At 37.3% G+C, this 26,801-nt stretch overlaps 1 protein-coding gene across 2 annotated transcripts in view; it reads right to left on the bottom strand.

Moving 5' to 3' along the window:
- The window catches only part of SLF2 (SMC5-SMC6 complex localization factor 2), a 42,175-nt gene extending 16,223 nt beyond the window's left edge, over positions 1–25,952 (bottom strand). The window contains exons 1-11 of one of the 2 annotated variants that reach the window (XM_032608471.1): positions 25,663–25,952; positions 22,998–23,041; positions 21,764–22,488; positions 20,360–20,417; positions 15,186–16,174; positions 14,130–14,200; positions 10,875–10,997; positions 9,742–9,909; positions 8,502–8,604; positions 4,739–4,814; positions 3,801–3,942 (exon numbers count right to left, since the gene is read on the bottom strand). In XM_032608471.1, the coding sequence (XP_032464362.1) occupies positions 3,801–3,942; positions 4,739–4,814; positions 8,502–8,604; positions 9,742–9,909; positions 10,875–10,997; positions 14,130–14,200; positions 15,186–16,174; positions 20,360–20,417; positions 21,764–22,488; positions 22,998–23,041; positions 25,663–25,802 (2,639 nt within the window). In that variant the 5' untranslated portion in view covers positions 25,803–25,952. The remainder of the gene's footprint in view (positions 1–3,800; positions 3,943–4,738; positions 4,815–8,501; positions 8,605–9,741; positions 9,910–10,874; positions 10,998–14,129; positions 14,201–15,185; positions 16,175–20,359; positions 20,418–21,763; positions 22,489–22,997; positions 23,042–25,662) is intronic. The other variant, XM_032608473.1, reaches the window with a different exon arrangement.
- Between the last annotated feature and the right edge of the window lie 849 nt (positions 25,953–26,801).

Genomic DNA, 26,801 nt, shown 5'->3' with positions numbered 1-26,801 from the left:
CTATAATACCTCAAAAGTCCCTTCATGTCAGATCCGAGTCAATCGGCTATCTCCACTCCAGGGAAATTTGATTTCTATTTCTATGCATTAGTTTTCCCTTGAACAGCTACTTTTTTTTTTTTAAGGTAAGAAGTGGATTTATTTAGAGAGAAACACACTCCACAGACAGAGTGGGGGCCATCTCAGAAGGTGAGAAAGGCCTAACAGCTACTTTTTATGAGGCATTCTCTCTGTTGCTCTTGGTGTCAGAGAGCTATGTAGAAGGTGGCTCTGACTACAAAGAACTCATAATATTTAAAGGCCTCGTAAGTGGCCCAACAAAACTTCCACAGCAATATAAACAATTCTAAGCACCCCAATTTTGGTTGAGGAATCAGTGAAGGTTCATGGAAGAGGAGACACATGAATTTGCCTTCAAAACATAGATAATATTTTCTTGTTTTATTTTTCTTTGAATAAATAACCCTTTCATATGGTTAAAAAAAAAGTTAAAAGAAATTAAGGCACAGTGTGCTGAAGAGAATTGTCCTCCCAGTCTAGGCCTTCAGCCACTCATTTCCCCTCCTCACAGACAATCACTACTAGTTTTAGTCCTTCCTCCCACAGGCATTTTATATACATATAAATAAATATGACTACACTCCCCACTGTTTTAATACAAATGGTAGCATACTATACACTCTGTTGTGCACCTCTCTTTCTTCACTTAATATGTCTTAGAGATACTCCTATAACTACATGGGAAGAACTTTATTTTTTAAAATATCTGCTCAGTAGTCCTGTGTCCATTCCTAGCTATACAACCTCAGGCAAGTTACTTAATCTTTCTGTGCCTCACTCACCTGTAAATGGGAATGAAAAAACTATCTAGTAGTTGTAGTGACTATTAAATGAAGTACTCTATATTAAGCCCCCAGAACCATGTCTGGCACATAGTAAACAATATGTAATGTTGGTAATTCTACTCTTATAAACAGTGCTTCAACAAGTGAGACAGATAATTTTGGTGAGCAGACACTGAGGATGGAGGTGAGGGACTAGCATGAGGAAGATCCCATGCAGCAATGGCTAATGTGGAGGAACAGCAACAGAATCAATTTGGTTAGAACAGGGTGAACAAAACAGAAAACAGGTCAGAGTCAACTGCAGAGTCTCAAATACAGGTGTAAAGGTTTAATAGTGGAGAAAAAAGCTTTCATAAAAGGAATCCTCTAACAATGAAAGGAATAAATAACTTGGAGGTGGAAAGCCCCCACGGAAAAGGAGATTTTTGCCAGGCTAGGCATGAAACGAGGATCTGAGTTAGACTGACACCGGGAACGGAAAGGAAAGAATAGTTGTGAGATAGGTAGAGGAAGAGGAACACAGGGATGTGACAATTGATGGAATACAGACTAGAAAGAGGTTAGGACTAGGTCTGTATTTCCTGCAGAATAATGGTAAAGAAAAGAACTGTCCTAGTATCCTTTAACATCTTACTCTCCCCACCTGAATATTTACTCTAACAACCTTTAAACATTTTTCACTCCAAACCTCCCATTTGGATAGCAACTTGCTACTGTGAATATGCACATATATACCAGCAAAAATGGATAAGCTGCATGTGAGACCTAGTGAGAAGAGTCAGTTGTGATATCTCAACAGAATTCTCTCGTGCTCATGTTGTTTAAACAGGTATTTGATTATGTTTCGCTGATTCCTTCACCAGCTTACTCTTGCTTACCTGTGTTCATCGTTGCCTACCACTACACAGCAATGGTGGTGACTTATAGCCACCATATCCCGGCTCCCAAACCTGACTGAGGCAACTCTTCAGTTGGTAAATAATCAATCAAAAAAACAATTTTGCTAAATATTATTTGCATTTATTATGTCTTAATGAAATAATTATATATCTTTATTTCACTATTTCCACTACAGTACCTGTTCACTACAGTGAAGAAAGGAAAACAAATCTGTTGCATACAACATAAAAATTCACTACACACTATTCAGTTCATTAAATGTTAAATAATAAAATAGTATTTTAACTTTCTAAATATAGGTATTTGAGTATTTTGGTCATGTTTGGGGTTTTTGAATGGTCTGAGAAAGCATTATTTTTCCTATTTAAATGGAATAGGATGGATGATGGAATACAGTCTTTATGTGAAAATTTGCTATCCAACATATTTTCAGATACAGGTTACATCTGAGCAACAAGGAGGGATCCTGTATGGGGTGGAAAGAAACGGAGAGATGAAGAGTTTGGTTCTGGATATACCAAGTAACAAAAATTTGCTTTTTTTTTTTTGAAAAAGTGAAGATGAGAATATTCTCATAAAGTTTAAGAACTGTTTTAATTTTTCTTTTTCTGCCTATTTCCTTTGTCCATTTTTCTAATAGGTTATTGATCTTTTTATTAATTTGAAATTAAGCCTTTGTCTGTGACCAGAGTTCCATTCTTATATAGTTGACCCTTTTTTTAGTATGTATGTATATATGTATTTACTTATTTTTGGCTGTGTTGGGTCCTCATTGCGGTGCATGGGCTTCTCACTGCGGTGGCTTCTTTTTGTTGCGGAGCAAGGGCTCTAGGTGCGTGGGCTTCAGTAGTTTTGACATGCGGGCTCAGCAGTTGTGGCTCACGGGCTCTAGGAGTGCAGGCTCAGTAGTTGTGGTGCACGGGCTTGGCTGCTCCGTGGCATGTGGGATCTGCCCAGACCAGGGATCGAACCCGTGTCCCCTGCAATGGCAGGCGATTCTCAACCACTGTGCCACGAGGGAAGTCCCTACACTTGACCCTTAAACAATGCAGGGGTCGGGGCACCCACTTGCTGCAAAGTCAAATCCTCGTATAAAGTAGAGTTGGCCCTGGACTTATTTTGTTCCACTGATGGACCTGTGAATACGTGCATTTGTCCCATGTTATTAACTGCTGAGGTCAGTCCCACCTCATAACTCTTCTTTCTCAAAACTTTCCTGGGTATTTTTTCTATATGGCTTTAGAATCACTTGTAGAGTCCCAACTCCCCTCGTCCCCACAAAAATCTGACTGGCATTTCTTTATTTTATTTTAATTTTATTGGAGTATAGTTGATTTACAATGTTGTGTTAGTTTCATTTCTTATTAGGATCTCATCAAGTTCACAGTTTACCTCAGGGGTAGCTCTAATGTATTTATGATGCTGAATTTTCCTATCTGGTCTTTTTTGTCTCTTAGTAATGTTTACACACATACACACACACACACACTTCTATTTAAGTTTATTCCAAGGTATTTAATATATTTTTCTTACTATTGCAAATGAAGTGTATCTTTTAACTAGCTACAGTTCATATACCTTAAGGTTACTAATTTCTCTTTATTAACATTGTACCCTGGCATCCATACCAAATTCTCTTACTGGTTTGCCAGAGCTTTTCAGTTGATTCCTAGGCGTCTATGTATACATTAAATCACTTTTTCTGCAAATAACGAATCTTTCACGAACTCATTTCCTATCTTTATATCTCTTTTTTTTTCTTGTCTAATTGTTTTGGCCAGTAGCTCCAAAATAATGGTAAATAACAATAGGCGGTCTTATTTAAAAAAATTTTTTTTAATTTAAAAAATGTCCCCATTTTTTCCCTGTTAAACATGCTGATGGCATTTAGATTAAGTTAGATGTTAAGAATATATCTAATTCAAGATCCGTTTCAACTTTAAGTTTTAAAAAAAATCAAGCATGAATACTGAATTTATCAAATGAATATTAACTGTTTATATATAAATTGTTTAAAAGACAATTTTTGGAGTTAATTATGAAAAGAACACTTACACTAGATCATCTTCATTAAAGTCTGGCTGAAGATTCTCCAGAGGAAACAAAGATTTAAAATCAATTCCCATATTGAAAAACACAGCAGCTATATCAGACAATGATGGGATCCAAGGCCAAACTGGTGAATCACTGAAGGTATCTAGTTAACAGAAGAAAATATTTTATCCCAAATCCTGGGTTCACAAACCCATAGTTGCAAGATGACAGTCTGCACATGAAACATGGATTATTACTATGAATTTATAGAAATGGCAGCTGGTAATGATATCCATATAGTTATTTAGAATGATCATATAGGAATTACAGATTTTCAAATAAATGTGAAGGAAATGACATTTATGAACAAAATATCTGCAAGTGATGGATAAAAGGGTGTAACTCAGGAGGAACATTTTCAGAAGACTGGAAAATAACAACAGTAAAAAACCAACTACTGCTAACACAAAGATTTTACCATGTTCAGTGCCTATATAGTCCCAAGCCTTAAAACAAGTGAAAAAGGTAAATCACAATGCTTGTTTCATTATAAGGGATCTCAAAGGTAAGAATGCAAGTGTCATAGTTTTGCAGTGGATACTTTCAATCTTCTCAGTGCATAATCAGTACAATACTGTTGCTCACCAAAAAGCCATCAAAGTTAATTGGCTAAATAAACTTGCAACTATTTCCACTTATCCAGCACAGTAAGCTATGTCTTGGTAAAAATTAGGTAAGGGATGCCACTTGTAAGATCTTATACCCTTTTTCTCAATGCAACTAGAAAAATGCACTCATTTTTTATTGGAGTTTCATTTCATTATTAAAGACTTTATATTACAAAAACAATTTTTTATTCTATATGTCCAAATATCCTAATTGTTTAGTAATACGAAAGAGTTCATGTACAAAGCAACCAATAATTCACACTGTTAATCTCAATAAATTTATCTACTCACCATTTCTTATTGTTATTTCCATTAATGTACTTAAAATCTGCACAGACACAATACAGTCTGTATGAACTGACATCATCTGCCAAAGTAGATAAATGATAGAGTATTAAGAGAGAAGAAAGAGCAAAGAGGCTCAGAGAGATGAACATACTCCACCCAACATAATACATGAGTTGGAATTTAAATCCAGGTCTGATTTGTAAGTCAGAGCCCTTTCCATTCTAACATGCTGATTTTTTTTTTTTACAACTTTCATCTACAATTAGATAAATATAACTTTAAAAACTATCAAAAATACCTTTCTAGTTCATATTATGCCATGAAACCCAAAGACCATAAAGGAGAAGGCTACTACACTGATCACATCACAGGCAAAAATCAAACCACAAACTAGTAAAAATATTTGAAAAGATACAAATATACAAATTAATAGACCAATGTATATTTTTAAGAGCTATTCAGTATCACTAGTAATCAAAGAAATGCAAAGAAAAATGACATGATATCATCAGCTGACTTCAAGACTGGTAAAGATTAAGAGTTTTCATAATACCCAGTGTTCACAAGAGTACTAGGAAAGAGGGAGTATGTCCAGTATGAGTGTAATTTGGTAAAAACTGTAAAGTCATTTGGTAATATTTATGCAAAATCATTGTCCTTACACTTTGATCTACTCAGCCTTTTTTTTTTTTGCGGTACGCGGGCCTCTCACTGTTGTGGCCTCTCACGTTGCCGAGCACAGGCTCCAGACGCGCAGGCTCAGTGGCCATGGCTCACAGGCCCAGCCGCTCCGCGGCATGTAGGATCTTCCCAGACCGGGGCACGAACCCGTGTCCCCTGCATCGGCAGGCAGACTCTCAACCACTGTGCCACCAGGGAAGCCCTACTCAGCCTTTTTAACGTACAGGAATTTATATACAGAAGCATATAATGAATGTAATTTTACAAGACAACTTTTTGGGAACAAAATCTCAAGTTTAAAAGACATTAAAAAAATCATAACATATTGAAAGTTATTTTAAAGTGGTTTTATAGAGAAAAACATGGTGTATTTCTATTTCTCTTTTGTTGTGAAACCATGGATTATGATTATAATAAATTTAAATCTAAAATATAAGGGTGAATAGCCCAAACTCTGGTTTCAATCAGGCATATAATTTGAGTCATTTCCAAGTCAACCTATGTGAAAAAATGTCTTTGCTATGATGTTTGAGTCATTACACTCTGCCACAAGGGGCAGCACCATTCAAAGCCATGTTGGACACAGGACAAATTCTGCATAAGAATCTTTTTGTGGGGGGTGATGAATTTTAAGGTGGGCATTACAGTACCTGAAGCTAAATAAATATGTAAAGAGATACATACATACATATAAAACAATCTAATGTCTGTCAATTGAGATTGGGTTAAATAAATAAATCATGGTACAGCACTACAAAGGAATACTATTACTATTACAATATAGTATACAATATAAAGCCATTAAAAAGAATGATAACATGTCTATACTGAGATGAAAATACTCAATAATTTATTGTTACCTGAAAAAAAAAAGTTATAAAACAGCACATATTCTGTTCACATTGTCTTTCTGGTCAATTACGTTTAGACACATGATAAAATCATTAAGATGCAAACATTTCAATTACATTACAATTAAATTTCAAATTATCAGGACTATAGCATTAAAATGAATTCTAATATATTTTATAAAAAAAAAACTTGTAAGTTGGTAAGTCTCTCCATCATGAAAAATGGACTTGGAATTGAAAAGGAGAAACGAGACAAAGTGTCTTACACAGAAAAAGCACTTAACAAATGATTATTAGTTTGCTTTTCAAAGAATATAAAGAGTATAAAAAGCTGCTTACATGAAGATATGCTTGTATGTCATCATTAGGGTTTTAAAGGCTATAATGATGGGCCCTCACCAACAAGATGAAAACAGATAAATGCAAAGTCCTACTTGTAAGTTTAAGAAAAGATATATTACATAATTAGAGAATAATGAAGTCCTGGTGTGACAACAAATGAAGTTTTGAATCACAATAAACATAAATATGTGGGGGCGGGGGTAGATGCATAAGAGCCTTGCTGGAAACTGCTGGTAGGAAAGACCTTATCTGGAGCATATATTCATTTACTAGGGGGAAGGAGGAACACTTTAGGAGGGAAACTGACAAGCTAAAGGTCATTCAGAAAGGTGATCAGTAAAGGGACTGGATATTTAGTGACTTGAGAAAGTTTAGTGTGGGGAGTAATGAGGGTCATGATAGTTGTTTAACTGAAGGACTGTTAGAGAGATGAGGCATACTGTGGGAAGCTATAGAAAAGATAATTAGTACTACTACTTAAAAAACCATTTGGAGGCAAATTTTGATTTAATTAGGACTGTTTAAAAAAAAAAATCACTGGGATCCAAGTAGTGAGCTCCTAACAACTGGAAGCAAATGCTCCTGCCCCACAGTCTGTCCCACCTGTTATTCTCTCTGCCTGGAATGCCCTTCTCCCATTTACCATCTGACATATCTATAAACGTACACACACCTGTTTATTGTCTATCTCCTCTATAATAGAATGTGGGTTTCATGAAATCAGAAACACTGATTTTTTAAATTGCTGTTCTCTCCAGCACCTGGCACAGTTGGCACTCAAACATGGCAGCTATATGAAAAATGAATGAAAAACTATATTGGAATATATAGCTCTTGCAAATATGAGATTCTCTGAAATGTAACCTTAAAGCCCAGAATAGAAACTGCATATATTTTTCCCACTTCTCACTTCACATATATAGAGTAGTTACAGTTCTCTGATACCACTGATATTTATAAAGTTACCATGTAGATAATACAAAATTATTTATTTAAGTGCATTTAAAAGTTAAATACAAATGGGGAAAAGAAATATTCAATTGGATTTGCACTCCCCGCACCCAGTTATGAATGGGGAAATATCAGTATACAAGTCAAATCCTAAAAATGTATGTAGGCACCTCCACAAAAATAGGGGGGAAAAGGTAGAAAAAAATCCCCCCAGGTACACAAGCATTAGAAGACTTCTTCTAAAGCAAACTACAACAGTGATTTACCAGTGTGATGAAACAACTTAGGCACAACTAGCATTACTGCCTATCCTGCACACTATCTGCATTAGCATTTCTTTTTTTTTTGCGGTACGCAGGCCTCTCACTGTTGTGGCCTCTCCCGTTGCGGAGCACAGGCTCCGGACGCGCAGGCTCAGTGGCTATGGCTCATGGGCCAAACCGCTCTGCAGTATGTGGGATCCTCCCGGACAGGACACGAACCCGTGTCTCCTGCATTGGCAGGCGGACTTTCAACCACTGCGCCACCAGGGAAGCCCCCCAGCATTTCTTTTTTTTTTTTTTTTGCGGTAAGCGGGCCTCTCACTGTTGTGGCCTCTCCTGTTGCGGAGCGCAGGCTCCAGACACACAGGCTCAGTGGCCATGGCTTACGGGCCCAGCCGCTCCGTGGCATGTGGGATCTTCCCAGACCGGGGCACGAACCCGTGTCCCCTGCATCGGCAGGCGGACTCTCAACCACTGAGCCACCAAGGAAGCCCAGCATTTCTTTTATAATCTCTTTATACTGACTCTTTTTGCTTCATTCTAGCCCACTAAAATCATGGGTTTGATATGCTAGATTTTTTTCTCTAGTAATGTGCAAATAAGATTATATTTTAAAAGTTTATTTTTGACTGGGAAATATAGAAAGAGGCAACTATACCCCCCAAATATTTCTCTTACCCGAAACAGCCACTTTAACACAGGTACAGGACACTGGACATAGTGATAAGCAGAGGTAAGGAAGCCTTGTGTTGTCAAAAAAATCTGATCTGTTTTTCCTGATCTGAAAAAATACAGTGAAATCAATATGACTGTTATCTTCATGGCAAGAAACTTCTACCACCACCACATCTGACATAATCGGAAATGAGCAAGCAAACCATTATAGTCCGTGGAGGTGGACTCTACCCCAATGTGGATGGGTTACTCATTAGAAATTCAATCAGTGGCCTAAAGCTGAACCAATCTGTTGGCTTGGCTCCAGATTTATCTGGTGGACAAATCTACAGTAGCTGGCAGTGTCGAAGAGCCTATTAAGTCTCAGAGCATCATCTGCTTTTGCCAGACTGGGTTTGTACTTCCACAAAACTTAGCACCACAATTAATGTGATCTGTCTGGATCTGAGCTATCACGTACTGAGAGAAATTAGACCAGTTTGGGTACTGTGGTAGAGACTGTTAATCCCAACATCTATTCTTGTCTTTCCTCTTGGTAACTGAACCCTGGGGTTTTTAGCTGGGCACACTGGCTGCCTGAAATGAAAATCACTTCTCAGCCTTCCTTGTGGCTAGGTGTGGCCAGGTTGACTTAGTTCTACCCAACTAACCATAAGTAGAAATGTTGTGGGGGGTTTCTGGGAATTTAAAGGCTGGAGCTCCAGTAGCACCTGAAGCAACCAGGTGCTAAGGATGGTGGGGAAGAAAGATTATATGGTGAAACACCAGCCCTGGACTTCCTACCTCTGAACTTCTTCCACATCAGAAAGAAATATACTTCTTGTTTAAGCCTTGTTATTTTATTTATTTATTTATTTATTTATTTTTAACATCTTTATTGGAGTATAATTACTTTACAATGTTGTGTTAGTTTCTGCTGTATAACAAAGTGAATCAGCTATATGTATACATATATCCTGATATTCCCTCCCTCTTGCACCTCCCTAAGCCTTGTTATTTTGACAGTCCCTGTTACTAGATACTGATCTTAACCCTAACTAATAAAGGCATGTAATATGCCAAGCGACTATCTTACACGGCTTCCTATAACTAAATAATAAAACACAAAGAGCAACAGTAATAAGTAAGAGGATGAGGAAACTGGATAGGTCAGAATAGAAATTAACCTTTCAGAAGATTACATCAGTCAGAAACCTTTCAATTTTTATACAAGAAAAAGTTAAATGTCTATTTTCCTACTTACTTAAGAATAAGCTTTTCTACAGCACTTTGTCCGATAAAACCAGAGTCTCTTAAATCCAAGGTATACTGATTGAAAATTTTTCCAGAATTAAGGAAATTAAATATTTCTTCGCCTGGATGATGATCAGGAATAGCATCAATTGTAACTGAAAATTTCTTTAGAAATTCTCTGAAAAAAAGAAGTTATTGAATACTGAACAGTTATACTGCATATAATTTTGTATTTGAAGATTGGGTGCAAAAAACCCTTTTCTTAGGACCACTATTAATCCCACATTAGAAGATGAACATGAGAACACATGTTCTGCTCTCCCACTTTTTGCTAGTATTGAATATTTATAGTCCAAAGCCACTAAATGTGTCTGTGTGAAAAGGAGAAAAGACAAAAAATCTAACTTGGCCTTAAAATCTGCCTTTCAAATCCACCCCAGATGGATTAAAAACCCATCATAGATTATTCACAGAGTAAATAACCATCAATGGCTCATTTATTTTACGAAAACAAAATTTTAAAATGTATTTTTAATACAGCATACATCATGAAAAATGCTGTACCTGTGCTCTTTTTTCCTGATTTTATTTATTTACTTATCCAGTTTTATTGAGGTATAACTGACATACAGAACTGTTTAAGTTGAAAATATATAGCATAAGGATTTGACTTACATACATCATGAAATGATTATCACAAGCTTAGTGAACATCCACCATCTCATATTGATACAACATTAAAGAAATAGGAAATCTTTTTCTTGTGGGGAAAACTCTTAGGATTTACTCTCTCAACAACTTTCATACACGACATAAAGCAGTGTTAATTATATTTCTCATGTTGTACATGACATCCCTAGTACTTATTTATCTTATAACTGGAAGTTTGTACATTTTAACCACCTTCATTCAATCCCTCCCTGCCCCAAACCTTCTGCCTCTGGTAACCACAAATCTGATCTTTTTCTTTGAGTTTGTTTTTTGAAGTGTAACTGACCTACAACACTGTTAGTTCCTATTACACAACATCATATTGATTTTGTACTTCTATACATTGTAAAATGATCATCATGATAAGTCTAGTTATGATACACCACCGTTTACAAAGATATCATACAGTTATTTACTATATTCCCCACATACCTGTGCTCTTCTAAGAGGCCATCTTCATCATCTGTACTGTCTTGATTGCCAATTCTAATTGGAGATTTAATGCCTCGGCCCTGCCTTATGTCTTCCTGTAGTTGCTTCTGCAGTTCATCTAGCCTGAGAATCGAAAGAATGTTATAATAAATGGCTTAAACTAAAGATTTTTTTATTTCTAGGGTATGTCTAAAAGCAGCACCAAAGAAAACTCTCATTAAAAGATCTGAATATTTCTTTATGGCTAGGACTTCAAGAATGATGTCCAAATCATTTAGAGATCGGGGGAGGAAAAATCACAAAGAATAAACACCACTGATTTGATTATCCCTCTAATCTTTAATGCTCATTGGACTTCCAGTAGACCAACAACCTGATAACGTTAACCAGGCTTTCTAGAAGCAGTAGTCATCACCATTGTCACTGTGATTATCACAACACCCAACACTTACTAAGCAGTTACTATGACACTGTACCAAGGACTTCATGTATTAACTCTTTTAACCCTCACAACAATTCCATGAGGTAGATTATTACCCATTTCATACACGAGGAAACAGGCATTAGAAAAGCTAACTTGTTCAAGCTCACAATGTAAGGAGCTGGGATTCAAAGCCAGAGAGTTTAGCTCTGGAGTCCTTGCTTATATTGCTTGCCAAGATTAAGTTACTTTAACCAAGGTCCTTATTCCCAGCTCCAGCCCCACAGTAGATGAGTATAATACAACAGTAAATGACCAGTAAAGGCACTGCTCTATCACTACAGGAAAGAGTTAATCATCAGATCAAACTAGAACCTCTGGGCTTCCCTGGTGGCGCAGTGGTTGGGAGTCCGCCTGCCGATGCAGGGGACACGGGTTCATGCCCCGGTCCGGGAGGATGCCACATGCTGCGGAGCGGCTGGGCCCGTGGGCCATGGCTGCTGAGCCTGCGCGTCTGGAGCCTGTGCTCCGCAACGGGAGAGGCCACAGCAGTGAGAGGCCCGCGTACCGCAAAAGAACAACAACAACAAAAAACTAGAACCTCTGCCTTTGGTCTGTGCAATGTTCAATTTTAAATAAGCAACTTCAGATCTGACATCACAAATCACATGAATTCATGAAACTTTTTTTTTTTTTTTTTTTGCGGTACGCAAGCCTTTCACTGTTGTGGCCTCTCCCGTTGCGGAGCACAGGCTCCAGACGCGCAGGCTCAGCGGCCATGGCTCACGGGCCTAGCCGCTCCGCAGCATGTGGGATCTTCCCGGACCGGGGCACGAACCTGCGTCCCCTGCATCGGCAGGCGGACCCTCAACCACTGCGCCACCAGGGAAGCCCCATGAAACTTTTAAAGAATTTTACAGTTGATGGGAATTCCCTGGCAGTCCAGTGGTTAGGAATCCATGCTTCCCTTGCAGGGGGCACGGGTTCCATCCCTGGCTGGGGAACTAAGATCCCACATGCCGCACAGTGCAGCTAAAAAAAAAAAAGAATTTTATAGTAGAGACAAATTTCTCCAGTTAAATTCAGAAAGGGGAAATACTCCTCACTTACTGTCTGCAATTCCTATGCTTAGCTACTTAAAGACACATATATACCAACTTCAAGCCAACTGAGTTTTCAGTGAATTTCTCTGCATTAGTTTCAAGGATAATCTTTGAACTAATAAGGAATATTATTTTTCCCCTTTCATAAGCAAAAGCAGTTTGCAACTAGTTACATAAATTTCATTGGGGTTATTATAATGCCCAAACTTTTTGATTTCTGTATGTGTGTGTGGGGGTGGGGTTATCAGTAATAATTCTAAACTTCTTCCTCAAAACAGTAATTTGATGTAGAAATACCACTTCTGGTTATACTCATTTCAAAACTTGGACTAGGACGGCATACGAATGTTTAACAAGTATGAAGATGCCACTTCATACCTGTTAGGATGGCTATCATTAAAAAACCAGAAAAACCAAGTGCTGGTGAGGAGGTAGAGAAACTGGACCCGTGTGCACTACTGGCAGGAATATAAAATGGTACAGCCACTATGGAAAACAGTACAGCAATTCCTCAAAAAATTATGTATAGAATTACCATATGATCCAGCAATTCCACTTCTGGGTATATACCCAAAAGAACTTAAAGTGGGTACTTGAAGAGATAATTTGTACACCCATGTTCATAGCAGCAAAATTTACAGTAGTCAAAAAACAGAAGCAACCCAAATGTGTCCATCAATAGATAAATGGATAAATAAAATGAGGTATATACATACAGTGGATTATTCAGCCTTAAAAAGGAACAAAATTGGGTCATTTGTAGAGATGTGGATGGATCTAGAGACTGTCATACAGAGTGAAGTCAGAAAGAGAAAAACAAATATTGTATATTAACGCTTATACATGGAACCTAGAAAAATGGTACAGATGAACCATTTGCAGAGCAGAAATAGAGACACAGATGTAGAGAACAAACATATGGACACCAAGGGGGGAAAATGATGGGGGAAGTGGTGGTGGTGGGATGAACTGGGAGATTGGGATTGACATATATACACTAATATGTATAAAATAGATAACTCATAAGAACCTGTTGTATAAAAAAATAAATTCAAAAATTCAAAGAGGAAATTCTGGCACATGCTACAACATGGATGAACCTTGAAGACATTATGCTAAGTGAAATAAGCCAGTCATAAAAGGACAAATACTGTATGATCCCATTTATATGAGGTACCTAGAATAGTCAATTTCATAGTAACAGAAAGAGTGGTAGTTGCCAGGGGCTAGAGGGAAGGGGAGAATAGGGAGTTATTGTTTAACGGGTATAAAATTTCAGTTAGGGAAGATGGAAAATAAAAGTTCTGGAGATGGATGGTGATGATGGTTGCACAACAATGCGAATGTATGGTAACGCCAGTGAACTATACATTTAAAAATGATTGAAATGGTAAATTTTATGTTCTATATTTTTGTCACAATAAAAAAAATACAAAAAAAAATTCTACCCATGCTTTTGATCAAGAACTTCAGCTACCAGATACCAGCTGTAATAAGTAGAAAGGAATTCATACTATTAATTAATGCAGTATGCCATAAAAACCAGGATCTTTTGATTCAGCCTGTAAATAAGAACACCTTATTTCTAACATAGTTGACAGCAAAACTGTTATAATAGCACTAGCACAAAATACATGCTAATTTCTCATGTTTTTTTAAGGTAAATTAAAAGCCAGCCATACAAACAAACAGTATGTTAAATTTAGCAAGTCAGTCACGATGCCAACCTACCTTTGTGTGTCTTCCATCTCCTTCACTAGACGCTCTAAAGTATTTGTATAAGTTCCACTATGAACATGTTCCTAAAACAAGAAGAAAATTTGGGAATACTTTATAACATATCTTAGTAGAAGAACTGGGATGTTTTAAATTATTCAGAAGACTAAAAAGTATTTTCTATTTCAATAACCTGGGCCAGAAGGATATCTTTCTTAAAAAGATAATTTTCACCATCATGCTTTAAATCTAGAATTTTGTACGCAGGCAATTTGATTTTACCATCTATTAGGAAAGGCACTACTTATAAAAACCCTGCTAGCCTTAGGAACTGACTGTTAACACCCAAGGGCTCCATAGCTACCCTGTCTTTATTTTTAAATTCTATTTTAGTGGAATTAAACTACTAATTTTTAGGTGTTACCATGAAACATTAACACCTTCCCCACCAAATTTTACACACATGAGAATTTAATTCAGCTTATTCCCAAGACAGAATGAAGCACTTTATAAATAAAATTGCACACCACAATTAACAACATTTCTACACTCTACCTTCATTTACAGCAGTGGTCTCCAAAGCAGGGGGTGTGCAAGGTGATCCATTGGGGTGCAGGAAGAAAATAATAGAACTTCTATTTATATGGAACTTCTATAGAAACTCCAGTAGAACTTACTCTATTGTAACTTCTATATAACTTATATAGGAAAATACTTTTTTCTTCTTCCTTTCAAATTCTGTTTTCTTCATATGCTTCAGAAAGTACATAGTAGTATAGTAGTACAGGTATATAATCTATAGCTATACATATATATTGGGGTACATGCTCAAAATTTTTTTTACTAATAAAAGTGTGTGTGATCAAAAAAAGTTTGGAGACCACTGATTTACAGTCATAAAGCTGAAGATATGGGAAATCCATTTACCAAAAAAGAACTATACCACTTTCAGTCTAAAAAAAAGTTGTAACAAACTGAATTTTAAAGTAAGTTCTAACAATCTATCCCTCGTTCACTAGTCAATCCATCTTTCTCTCTTCAAGTAAAGATAAATGTCATAAAACTACTTACTGTATAGTCTGATGACTGAGATCTAAGCCCCTTAGAAAGAGCAGGAGGCTTTCCTGTAGTTGCAGGAGTCTGATTGAAGTTCAAAGCCATTATTTCTTCCAGTGATTTTAATGTTTCCTCTTCCTCATCACTGTCTAGGTTATAACCTAAACTTTCTTCATCACTATCAAAATCACCCCTTAGTTTTCTTTTCAGTGCATTGCTACCTGCATTGGAATTTCCTGAACTCTCTTTATCTGAAGGGGCTTTATCTGAAGGTGCTGTTGGGCTCGGAATACATGGCACAACTTCCAAAGCAGCCGGGGGAGACTTTGTAGGAGTGCCATATTCTGAACGCAAAGATCCCCCACAAATTTTCCCTGTAGATACGTTAGAATCAGCCTTATTAGTCTTTGCTTTGTGTTCCTTGTGTTTGGAGGACTCTGTAGAATGCCCAGAACATTCTTTAGATGAGGAACGCTCTTTATCTTTTTTAGGAACTGGAAGAGTGCAATTTTTAGCATTTAATGGAACCCGAGAGGAACCAGCACTTGGAACATGGGAAAGTAAAGGTAGAAGTTTTGTCTCCTGTGATGCCACAGAGCTAGCAGTTTTATTTTTCTGAAAGTTGCTAGCTTTTTTAACTGCAGACTTTTCCTGAGGTAAAGGTAAGTGGGGTTTCTGTATCTTAGTCTCTTTGGTACTTGCCACACGAATTTGGTCACTATTCCTGGAAGAATGGTGCCCAGTATTTGAAGGTGCCAAGCCTGCAGAGGAGCAATCAGCTTCTTCATTCGGTTCCTTGGATATATCTTCCAAGCGCAATACACCACCAGGTGTCTTCAGTGCAATATGTTTTATAAATTTTTCTCTCTGATGTGGTCCATCAGGACGCTTCTCAAGGAAGGACTCTTTTGCTTTTGGCATTATAGATTCTCTTGTGCTTTTCAGATCTGAGTCCACAGAGTTCCTTTTTCTTTTGTCAGGGAATTTATTCTGCTTAGAGCCTGCTAAAATTTAATTTTTGCCAGATTAGTGAAAAGTATACTTTCCTATCTTATTAAAGTTTATTCAGTAAGTGTCTAGAATACCCTGACAAAATGTTTAAATTCTAAAAGTTTAGGCTGAGATTATTAACCACATATGGAATGAGGAAACAGAGTTAATATTTTATTTATTAACTGATAAATACTAGTGTCCATGAAATTTAGTCCAAAGCTAATGACAAATGCTCATTTTCATTCAAAAGCTATTAAAAGTTTACCACCTAAATAGAATTAGAGGTGTTACACCCCAAAACACTAAAAAACTGCATATCTATATCAAGGAAAGGATCCTAAAGGCACTTTTCCTCAAAGTGCATATACTCTTTCTTAGACTAAAGCCTACCTGGTTCTAGAAATGTAACACTTTTACATCTAAATTTATAGTACCTTAAAACACATACACAATAACTAGTTGAAGGCAGAAAATTTTTAATTTCTCAATTAAAAAAATTCCCCTAAGTCTTTTTCCCTACTATTAAATTTTTTATTCTTTCCCATGTATCCCTCTAGTCTTCAGCTGTGTTATGGGTTGAACTGTAGCTCCCAAAATGATATGTTGAAGTGTTAACTCCCAGAACCTCAGAATGTGACCTGAATTAGAAACAGGGTCTTTATAGGGGCAATCAAATTAAAATGAGGTCATTAGGGTGGGTCCTAATCCAATACAACTGGTGTCCTTATAGAAAGAGGAAATTTGGACATGGAGAAAGACATGCAGGAGGAAGATAATATGAAGACACATAGGAAGAAGATGCCACGTGACTGGAGTGATGCACCTACAAGTCAAGGAATGCTAAGGATTGTAGACAAACACCGGAAGCTGGAAGGGCAAGTAAAAGGAGTCTCCCCTATAGTTTTTAAGAGAGAGCATGGTCCTGCTGATAACCTTAGTTTGGGAATTCTAGCTTCCAGAATCATGAGACAATAAATTTCTGTTGTTTTAAGCCACTCAGGTTTAGGTACTTTGTTATGGCAGCCCTAGGAAACTAATACAACCTGTCTCTGTGTTAGGAGCTCCATCCAGAAGCACGTATACCATCCAGAAGCACATATATTTGAGTTAACCAGTTTTTTAAAATTTCTGTGTTTAAAAATGTGATGTTTCATTAATTCACTCTTAAAATTTATTATTCATTAAAAATTCACTATTTATATAACTAGTATTCTCAAAATCAAATTTCCCTAAATCAAGTTCTTTCTGCACATGGACAGATGTCCCCAAATTCTTAACAACTTGATTTAAAAAACAAAAACCAAAAAAACCTCAAGAGTTAAGCAATTATTTGCATAACCTGATCAATACATACTCTGGAAAACTCAATTTATAAGAATGAAAAATCAATTAATAAACAAATGCTCCTATCTACATTCTTCTACAGATATTTTTATTACCTGAGAAATCACTCCATGCCCACTAAGTTTTCTGGGGTTAAATGTCTTATAAAAAAGGACAGAGGTCCCTTATAGGGCAGGATGAGAAATCAGATAACTAAGAAAAAGAGAAGACTTACACTGATTATCTTAAGTTTGGGGGTTACAAAAAAGCTATAGAGCTGCTAATTTGAGTTTTGCTCCATTTCCTTAGAGAAGTCAATTTATATACAGCTAGTAATGAGGGGAAATTCCTGCTTTGTTTAAGAAGTAAAGACTTACCTAGGAGGAAAGAAAAACTGTGGGCAAAGTTTAGGAAAAATCAGCTTATTATTATTTTTTTAAACTGGATGGTGTTTTTTTTTTTAAATTAGTTTATTTTAGGCTGCATTGGGTCTTTGTTGCTGTGTGTGGGCTTTTCTCTAGTTGCAGCGAGCAGGGGCTAGTCTTCACTGCCATGCACGGGTTTCTCTTGTTGCAGAGCACAGCCTTTAGGTGTGCGGGCTCAGTAGTTGTGGCTCCCGGGCTCTAGAGCGCAGGCTCAGTAGTTGTGGCGCACAGGCTTAGTTGCTCTGCAGCATGTGGGGTCTTCCCAGACCAGGGCTTGAACCCGTGTCCCCTGCACTGGCAGGCGGATTCTTAACCACTGCGCCACCAGGGAAGCCCGAAAAATCAGCTTATTAAGAGCTTTTAACATCTAGTGTTAAGAGGAGAGTGAACTGGTACTACAGGTCTCCTTTTGCAAGCTCTCTAGGGCAGTAATGTAACTGTAAACGTTTCATGATTCTTTTCATACTTCTTGTACAACTTGTAGGCTGAATGTTTGTTTTACAACACTTCAAATATCTATTAATATATAAAATACTCAGATAAGATAGGGACTGAATTTGTAAAAAGGAAAACTCCACATGCTCAATAGGGGATTGGTTATTAATAAATTATGGAATAAACTAGGGAGGGATTAAGTTGGTCCTCAGAATTCAGCCGAAGGACAGGGCTCTGGAAGACCAAAGAGCTAAATGCCTACACTACCAACATTTTTGAAATCCCTGAACTTGTGTGTGATTATGTATATCACAACTGTTAAGTGTAATTAGCAGTAATATAAATAAAACATAATATTGGATTATTAATATCTATTCATTATTTATCTATCAGATAAAGATAAACATTCTTCATGTTATCTAGAGTGAAAAATCCCCTTATGCCCTTTATATTCTGTTGATATTCAACTGAAGTATAAATGTATGTTTACTAAGATTACAACACCATAATTATTAATGAGGATTATGAAAACATGCAAACATATTAGAAATAAAAATACAAGTGAAGGCAATTATCTTAAACCTGCCTCTGAAAATATGTAGAAAGCATCCTTTTCAAGCAGTGCTCGAGAATGCGGGAAACAGTATATGGGAAACTACTTTAGTCACCACTGATGAAATCTGCAAACCCATGAACTGAAGAGAATTTTTATCTTAGTCATTATCAGAGAAAAAAATGCTGAACAGCTGGGTGGCAACACCACCACCAGTGTTCCCTTATACTAGCAGAGCTAGCCTAAAGATATTTTGTTTTCCATTCACCTCAGTGCAAAGTGGTCATTTATTTAGTGTTACAAATATGTAACACAGTACAGGAGCAATCTCATGTCTCATGGCTGAGAAATTATTGTTCTTGTACTATAATGTCAAAATCCTCTAAAATTTGATCACTAAAACCAACAATACTGTAAAATTTTTAAAAATTAAAAAACAACACATAAAACCTCAAATTTATTCTTTTATCCTAGAAGGTCCTTCTACAATAGTAAAATATGATTTCAGCCTTGGCTGCAGATGGATTTTAAGACTCAAGATCACTTGGTCAAAATGCAGTACACCTCTAGAATGTATAAAAAACAGAGTTTTACATGAAACCTGAAGAAGAATGAGTCAGAACTGTCTCTCTGTACCTGTTTTTTCATCTCTAAAAGTAACCACCTTATAAGGATGTGAATCAAATGATTAAAAGCATGGCGCACAGTAAGTGCTCAATAAATGTTGGCTATTATCAGTATGTCCAATGTATCTTACTGATTGTGGAAATTTGTAAAGCCCATTTTTCAAAGTCTGCAGTTATAGCAGAAAAAGAAATTTGATACACCAGACTATTCTGAACAGTTGGCATTTCTGGGGGCCTTTCATTTTCTATGTTATACATTTCTGCGGTGTTTGAATTTTACACTGTTCTATCTTCTAGTTAAAAAGAATATTTTAAGAATTACTGAGTTAACAGTAGCTGTTTGTTATTATGTATTTTCTCAATCAACAGTTACTGAAAGTACAAATTAATATCATGTAGGTGTCCTTGAATTTGATATTAAAAAGGGACCTTTGTATTTGAAAAATTAAGAAACAGTTTTAGACCTTGATAACAGTTTCAAACTTAAACAAAGCATCTATAATATCAAGACCTCAGTCCATAATTCCAAGAATTTAAGATTATGCTTCTTAATGTAGCCAAGGATTCAGAAGTAGAACACTGAGTACCAATATGAAAAGCACATTGTTAGGAACTCTTGAAGAAGGCAGAGAAGAGTCAAGACAAACCACTGTTTACACATACTGAATTCAAGAACTATTCCTTCTGAATATAACATTACCGAACTTTTAACTAATCTGAGACACCGAATTTACCTCTAGGAAGGAAACTGCATATTTAAACAAATTTAAGTAAAAAACAGTGCCATTAAGATGCAAATTTATTTAAAATTCTGAAATTTAATTTTGATTCTACCTGAGGCAGGTTCCCATGAATCAGAAGAGGATCTTTTTCTTGAGAGAGGTCCATTTTCCTATTAGCAAAATGAGAAAAAAATAATTAGGAGTTGGGAGCAGTCAAGAATGTGAACTTTTCTTCGTAATATTTAAACACAGATTTCTACTCTGAATAAAGCAAGCACCAAATTTGGAGGTAAACCCAAACTTCTATAATAAAATATTTTAAATTCCTAAGTCTTTTCATAAAAATGAAGTACATTTGTATCATATGTAAAAATGTCAGTTTTCATAATGTAAATTTAGAAATTTTTATTAATAGCTCAAGATTAATATTAGAGCACTGTATTGTACTATTATTTTAATAAAGAAATAGCCTAATATTTGCCTATCAAATGGCTACAACTCTTCAACACTTCTGTTTAGGTACTGATACACCACCAAACACTGAAATGCTATGAAAATGGACCAAATGTTACTAACTTCTATTGATCATTAGCAAATCTCACTGGTAAAGGCACTAAATTCCTTGCAAACAAACCCATGAGTTTACAAATATAATTTTCCAGCAGTATAAAATACAACTCCATTCACTCTTAGAATGTCATAGTTTGGTTTATTTTTGGTCCATCTGATTTTAAAATCTCATAGTATCTTATCAACATAGCACTTTCTTGATATCTCATCTTCCTTTAGTTGCTCTGTATGTAGAGAAGCTTTCTGAAACAGATGTACTTAACAACTTGACTTTCCAGGGGACAGGAACAGCTTTTATGCTAATTCTCAAAACAGAAGTTTGATGAGCTTAAGATGTATCTGGATAGTTTTCATCATATTCTAAGTTTTCTAAGACCCATACTCAACTACTTAAGACATATAACCTAAACTAGTGATTTTCAAACTTTAAAGTGCAGCAGAATAATCTGGAAAGCTTGTTAATTGCAGATTGCTGGACTCTACTTCAGTTTCTGGTTCATTGGGTTTGGAGTGGGGCCTGAGAATCTACATTTCTAACAAGTTCCTAGGTGATGCTGATGTTGCTAGTCCAAGGAACATTCTGAGAACCTCTGTTCTAAACCATTTCCTGTTGTTTTAGATTTTCCATTCCCTCAAGAATCTCCCTTCAGTGTAGCCTAACTTAAAAATGACTGCACTTGTCTAAAAAAAAAATGCTTACTTTCCTGATTAAGAAAGATCTTTGTTCCTGGTCTGAAAAAAATTATGGGCAAAAAACAATGCTTTACTAAGTTTGAAGGACAGTTCGAGGGAATTTAATGAAACTAGCTTCTATACAAACTGTGTATCAGTATTTCCCTAACAAAAGGTACCAAATTGTTTCTTAACAATTATCAAACATCTTTAGATTTAGTATCTAAATATGATAAAATAGTAGCCAAGCTAATTCAGCATTTATTGCACATACCAGGTTTGAAAGATTACTATTTCCGGCTGTGACATCATTCTGTTTACTCTGTTCCTGCCTTGGTTTGCATCTTCTTCCTATACTAGAGGATTTTAAGGAAAGAGTGCTTGCTGCTGAGAAAGAATTTTCTGAGTTGATTCTCTGCTCCATTTGCTCCCGTCTCAACCTCTTTAGTTCTCTTTCTCTGCAGTAAGAAGCTAGAGACAACTGGAACTTAGCTCCCAGTGGGCTTTCTCCTGGGTGGTGCCTGGACAGGCTGCTCCTGCTGCTAAGACTTCTGGAGCTGTTCTTGAAGATGTCAGCTTCTGTCACCGCGGCCTGCTTTTTAGAATCTGCACTGATTTTGCCTCGATCTCCATCATTCTTCTCCCTGCTATTTTCATGAATGAAATGTGACTTCCTTCCCTCTGGAGACTGATGTTTTTTCTTCGTCTCTTTTGACAAGAGATATGAAGGAGGAACGTATTTTGTAACTGCCTTTGGACATTTGGTGGCCAGTGACACACAAGGCTGACGTGACTCATGTACACCATGATCTCTATGGTGCTCTTTAACACCTTTCATGAATGCCTCTAAGACGGGGCTCTTTTCTGATGGCACCCTTTTGGGTTTAGATCTTTTTGGTGAGGATAGTTTCCTTTCAAACTGCTCTGTCCCACTGATGGACAATCCACTTTCTCCATATTTGATGTTCGATTTTTGTGGAGAATCCAACATATGTCTATCTAAATAGCCAATTAAAACACATACACATTGTATGTTATTAAAAATAGCACAAACGATTACATTTGTATATTTATTATAAATTATTATACTTAAAATATTAAACTATCACAAAAGTTTTCAAATTGATAATTAAATGATACACATATTATTGGGGGGAGAATTTAAGACATGATTTAATAGCCTTACTTTCACAAATCTCCCTTTTGTTACATCATGTAAGCTCCCTATAGCTCCACTTATGAAATAAGTTACTTTAATACAGAATCGAAATAGTATACATTATGAACATTATTAACTGGAATATTTTCAATTAAGAAAGCGTAACAGCAAAAAGTTTCTTCATGATGTTTAGAACTTGTTTATCTTTGTAAACAACACTGCATCTTTATATTTTCTATTTTGAACACCATGTTTAATCAAATTAATAAGAGTTTAGAGTAGATTTAAAAATTGACTCCATCTTCCTCCCCAAAAGATCCCACAAAAAATGCATTAACAGTATACATACCTTGTTTTGAAGCTGGTTTGAAGAAATCTATAATTGACTGCTTCCTGAAAATAAAAGCATAACTAATATGGGATCACATTAGCAAATATTAAAACTTCAATAATTCAGATTAAGTGGAGAATATCAGTAGATTTATAGACTATAGGCTGAATTTCACTCTCTGGTTTAATCAAGTTCTGACAATGACAATAATGCTTTGCTAAGCTGATTATAAAAAATTTTAAAAATTAAATTCAGCACTTCCTGTAGGAGTAAATTTATAAAAGCAGTATTGAGGTTTATATACTCTATAGTACTAAAATGATAAGACTAGAGTGTGGATCTAAGGAATTGGTCGAGTATTTCCTAGGACTGAAAAGCTTGTTGCTATGTGGGAGAAGAAAAGAACTTGAGGGGATCTGATCCTATTCCTTGATATCTCCAGTGCCAGGTACAAAAGAATGCTCAACAGATGTTTGCTGAACGAATAATGGAGATTATAAAAACTAAGTAAAACCTGAACAGACTCATAACAAGAGTAGATGGTAGAATGGCAAATACGGGTGATTTTGCTGGTCTGGAGAGGCAGATGAAGAGTGTGCTGGGCAAAAGGAAGAAAGGATCAAGTTCTAACCTTTTATTATACTCTTTATACACTACAGTTAAGGTTAATCTAAGTAACAGCAAAAACTGGAATGAATCATGTTTCAAAATCTTAATTTTTTACTAAGAATTCTTAAGATATTTACGAAAATAATGCGTTGCCTGGGAAAAACACAAAACAGAGAAAAAGGAGTAAGTTAACAAGAATAACAAAAACCAAACTTTTAATTTTTAAGGATTTCTGCATCCTACAATGAACACAAAGTGAAGTAGGACCATATTACCATAATTTGTATTCTGATTTGTTCATGTGTTTAGAGTTGTCAACTGCATAGAGGGATGTTATTATATGTTGAGCAACAAATCACCCTTCTGGCAAATTTTGCTAAAATGTATTCATTTTAGCTGAAAGAAAATAAGCAGTAGATGAATTTCCCGAAATATTTATCCACTATGAGCTTGGAATGCTCAGAGGAAACTTGAACAATCCAAGTCCTTTGAAGGTTATTCTTCTTCTACATCTTGTACTCTTTACTTGCCACATTAGAATAGCAATGCCCATTCTTAATGGTTTACTGAGAGTCCACAATGTCTGTCTGAGATGCTGGTAGAAAAGCTAAGCAGCTATGAAATGAATGAGTGGGAATCTATGCATTTTTTTCATAAAATAAATTATATCAGAGGGTAAAAGAAGAAATACTAGAGGTCTGCAAAGGGGAGAAGGATGATGCCTTCAATTACTGGTTGAATAAAGAGAGATGAGAAAGGACTAAAAAGCAGCTAATTAACTCAAAACAATACTGAATGTTTTTATGTTAATTACTAAAAGTAACACTGTATCTCTTCCCTAAAGTATTACATCTTTTTGGTTAATACACCTGAGAGAAAAATGGCTTTGGGTAAAACATACAAGAAACCTGTAAAATAACCAGGAATGTGACTTTCAAGAAAGAACAGTCCCCTAAGTTCATATGCACAGAAAGGTCCATTACTTATTTATAACTAAACTAATTATAACTAATTAAAAAATTATTTGTAACAGCACACAAACCCTTATCTGAAACTTTTGGGGCCAAATGTGCTTTAGAATTCTAAATTTTTTTTTTTTGGATGCATTATGTAAAGCCCCCAGTGGGGTCTGAGACTGCACCCTATAAGCAAACACATTAATATTTCTCCAGCAAAACTTACAAAAAAAAAAAACACAAAAAACTTACAAACACTCACACCTAATGAGATAAAGACCATCTATAGCCTTCCATTAGTTCTGGTCAGGTTTGGCTGCCAAGTTAGATGTGGTGCCAAACTTATTGAAAACTTTGGATTTTCATAGCTTTCTGAATTAAGATAAGGGGTTGTGGACCTGTACAACAATATCTGAAGATAAATTTACGGTTAAACTTACGTTACAAGCTTTCAAACTTAAAATAAAAAAGACAGTACCAAGTGCGTAGAGAATTTAAACATGTTTTATTGTCAGAGGATGTCATTTGATTAAACTCCCCATCTCATTACATAGCTCCCACAAAATCTTTACAAAAAAATCTGGCCTCTTGGAGAGGCGTAAAGTTACTGAAGGAGAAAACATATCACATTCCAAATCTGCATGTTTTTTAAATTAAGACTTATTGTGCGTAGTGGACTTTAAAGCAATTCGTGGAAGGATTTTCCTCATCACATCTTACATAATATCACCCACAATACAGAAAAGGCTTATACTATTCAACCACTAGGATCAGTAAAACTGACAGCGTACAGAAAACCACTTAAATATGCACTTAGCAGTCAGGGCCCCGGGTCCAGCTAAAGTAAAGGACAAAAACCACGTTCTACCTAAGGCGGGTGGTCCGTAGCCATCCAGGCTGTGGTCACTAGACCAAGAACAGCGTCCCAACTACAGAAAAGGAGACTCCAGCTCCCAGCAGCCCCCGCGCGGAGGCGGGGCGGTGGTTTGCCAGGCCCCGGACGCGGAGGCCTGAGCTCGCGGAGGATGGCGGGAACTGGAAGAGCGGCCGTCCGCAGTCCTCCCTCATATACCCTTGCCCCCGCGACCCGGCCCCTTCTCAAGCCCTCTGCACGGTACCTGTCCCCAGGACTCTCTGTTCTCTTTCCCGCTGCAGCAGGGGCGGTACTACCGGGTCTCAGGTGGCAGCGCGGGGGCGACGACCCCGGGGCTGGGGATGAGGGGAAACCTGGCCTAGCGGGCATGCAGCGCCTTGTCATGTCGGCGCCGCTGGCGACGGCGGCATGTGCTGTGGCTGGAGAAGTTGGGTGCGTGGTTGCCGTCTTGCTGCTGGGACTCGGGGAGGCTGTCGGAGCAGAGGTGGGCGGCACCCCCTTCTCTCTTCATGGCGGTTCTCTCTCTTCGGAAGTGACTCCGGTGTGAGCGGGAAGGAACCTGAGGACCAACAGGGGGCGGGTCTTACTTGAAGCGTCGCGTTCTGATTGGCTTGCACGGCGGTCATTCCTGTTGTAGCGCAATAGAAAGCCGCAGCCTCTCAGGAGAAGGCGGGGTTTCGGTGAGGGGGAGGAGAGAAGGAAAACTGCCCCCCGTCACGTGCACAGGGACAGGGGCGCGGGGGGTGGGGTTGGGTGGGGGCGCCGCAGCCTCCGGGTCGCTTCGGCTTTGGCGGGCGCGTGGGATCGGGCGGGCGCGGGCGGGCGGGCAGGCGCGGGCAGCAGAGTGCGCTGCGGCAGCTGGCGACACCCATCTTGAAGAGGGCGAAGGGCGAGTCAAACCCCGAGCTTGGTAGCTGACCTCAATGAAGATGGCCAACAGTTGGGCTTCCAGTGTCACACAGTTGTGCCTCAGAAATCCCCAGCTGTTCATTACATCGTCTCTTTAACATCTTAGGCCAAAGTGCCCTGATGCTGTCACGATTTCCTCGGTAGTCTGCACAGCCCAATCTGAAGACTTGTTCATTCTGTGAGGGTTCTTGCTAAGTGCTGGGGGTGGCTCCTTTTTCTCTTTTAAAGAAGAAAAAAAACCTCATTGAAATAAAGACTTTTTATTCCACAAACGCATTTTGTTTCTCAGTTGCTGAAATGAGTTATCCATAAAACCTCTGCAGCCAGATTCCTGGGAGATTTCTGAAAGGAACATAGGCTCAGCTTTCAATTACCCATGTTAAGTGTGGAGAGCATAGGTTAGTGAAAACTGCCAGCAGCCTCCAATCCTCCTTTGCAAAGGGCTTGTGCTTTGGAGGCTGTTAGCGTTTTCCC

This window comes from Phocoena sinus, chromosome 16 (assembly GCF_008692025.1).
Source record: "Phocoena sinus isolate mPhoSin1 chromosome 16, mPhoSin1.pri, whole genome shotgun sequence".
In the NCBI taxonomy this organism is placed as follows: Eukaryota; Metazoa; Chordata; class Mammalia; order Artiodactyla; family Phocoenidae; genus Phocoena; species Phocoena sinus.
Note: the sequence above shows the minus strand (reverse complement) of the source record. Positions and strands in the feature narration are given on the sequence as shown.